The sequence below is a fragment of the Elephantulus edwardii genome, unplaced genomic scaffold, assembly GCF_000299155.1.
Source record: "Elephantulus edwardii isolate Elephantulus edwardi_28Jun2011 unplaced genomic scaffold, EleEdw1.0 scaffold00091, whole genome shotgun sequence".
NCBI classification, from domain to species: Eukaryota; Metazoa; Chordata; class Mammalia; order Macroscelidea; family Macroscelididae; genus Elephantulus; species Elephantulus edwardii.
The window spans coordinates 6,031,149-6,032,218 of record NW_006399841.1 but is presented as its reverse complement, the minus strand read 5'-3'; the positions used below and the strand labels follow the sequence as shown (position 1 = coordinate 6,032,218).

General features: G+C 66.8%; 1 protein-coding gene across 1 annotated transcript in view; it reads right to left on the bottom strand.

The window, feature by feature from the left end:
- Positions 1–297, bottom strand: part of CMTM6 (CKLF-like MARVEL transmembrane domain containing 6) — a 21,235-nt gene extending 20,938 nt beyond the window's left edge. Inside the window, exon 1 of the mRNA XM_006890664.1 lies at positions 172–297. Within this exon, the coding sequence (XP_006890726.1) occupies positions 172–297 (126 nt within the window). The remainder of the gene's footprint in view (positions 1–171) is intronic.
- Between the last annotated feature and the right edge of the window lie 773 nt (positions 298–1,070).

The following is a 1,070-nucleotide window of genomic DNA, read 5'->3' as shown; positions in this document are numbered from 1 at the left end:
GTCCTCCGCCCGCTCCGTAACCTGGATGGCCTGGGGTGGCCACGGGGACCCGGCGAGCCCGGGCCAGAGCGGCTCGAGGCCGGCAACAGGTCAACGTCCCCCGGGGGCACACAGATCCGCAGGAGTGGAAGCGGCCGCAGCCCGGGACCCCCGATCCCGCCTCCCACTCACCAGCTGCGCGCCTTTGAGGATGAGCCGGGGCAGCGGGAGCCGGCTCAGAGAGCAGCAGGCGCCCTGGCCGCCCCTGGCCGCGCCCGGGCGCTCCTCGGTGGTGGCGCGGTACACTCTGTTCTCCATCGCCGGGGCCCGGGAGCGCAGCGGCCGCAGATGTGGCGTCGCGGACTTTCCCGATTCGAGACAAATCGGGGACCAGCGCGCCGTCACTTCCGCGTCCCCTCCGCCCCTTGTTTCCGGCAGGACCCGCCCCATCCGTGATAGCCACGCCCATCCGCGAGAGCCACGCCCCATCCCAGCCCGCCTCCGCCCTACGCCAGCCTGTTTTCGTGTTAGTCCCGCCCAGCCTCTTTGTTAACCCCGCTCTGCTCACGTTGGCCACGCCCCATTGCAGCCCACCTCCGCGTTAGTCCCACGCAGCCTCCGCGTTAACCCCGCCCTGCTCGTGCTAGCCACGCCCTATCCCACCCCTCCTCCGGGTTAGTCCCGCCCAGCCTCCGCTTCAACCCTGCCCTGCTCGCGTTAGCCACGCCTCATCCCAGCCTGCTTCCACCTCGTTAGTCCTGCCCGGACTCAGCATTAACTCCGCCCTGGCCGCGCTAGCCACATCCCACCCTGCCCCGCCTCCGCGTTGGTCACGCCCTGCCTCCGTACTAACCCCGCCCTATTCGCAGTAGCCCCACCCCTCCGACACTAGCTCCACCCTCTCCCCGCCTCCACTCTAGCCCCGCCCTGCTCCCCTTCCCGCCCTGGAGACTCCGGTAAGTTAGGCATTTAAGATCTCTCCTTGGACATCTGAATATCTGTTTCTTTCTCACTTCCCTCAATATTCCATCACCCGTACATTCATTTATTTGCTCAATCCTTGAGTGCACGCTCTGTTCTAGGAGTAGTCC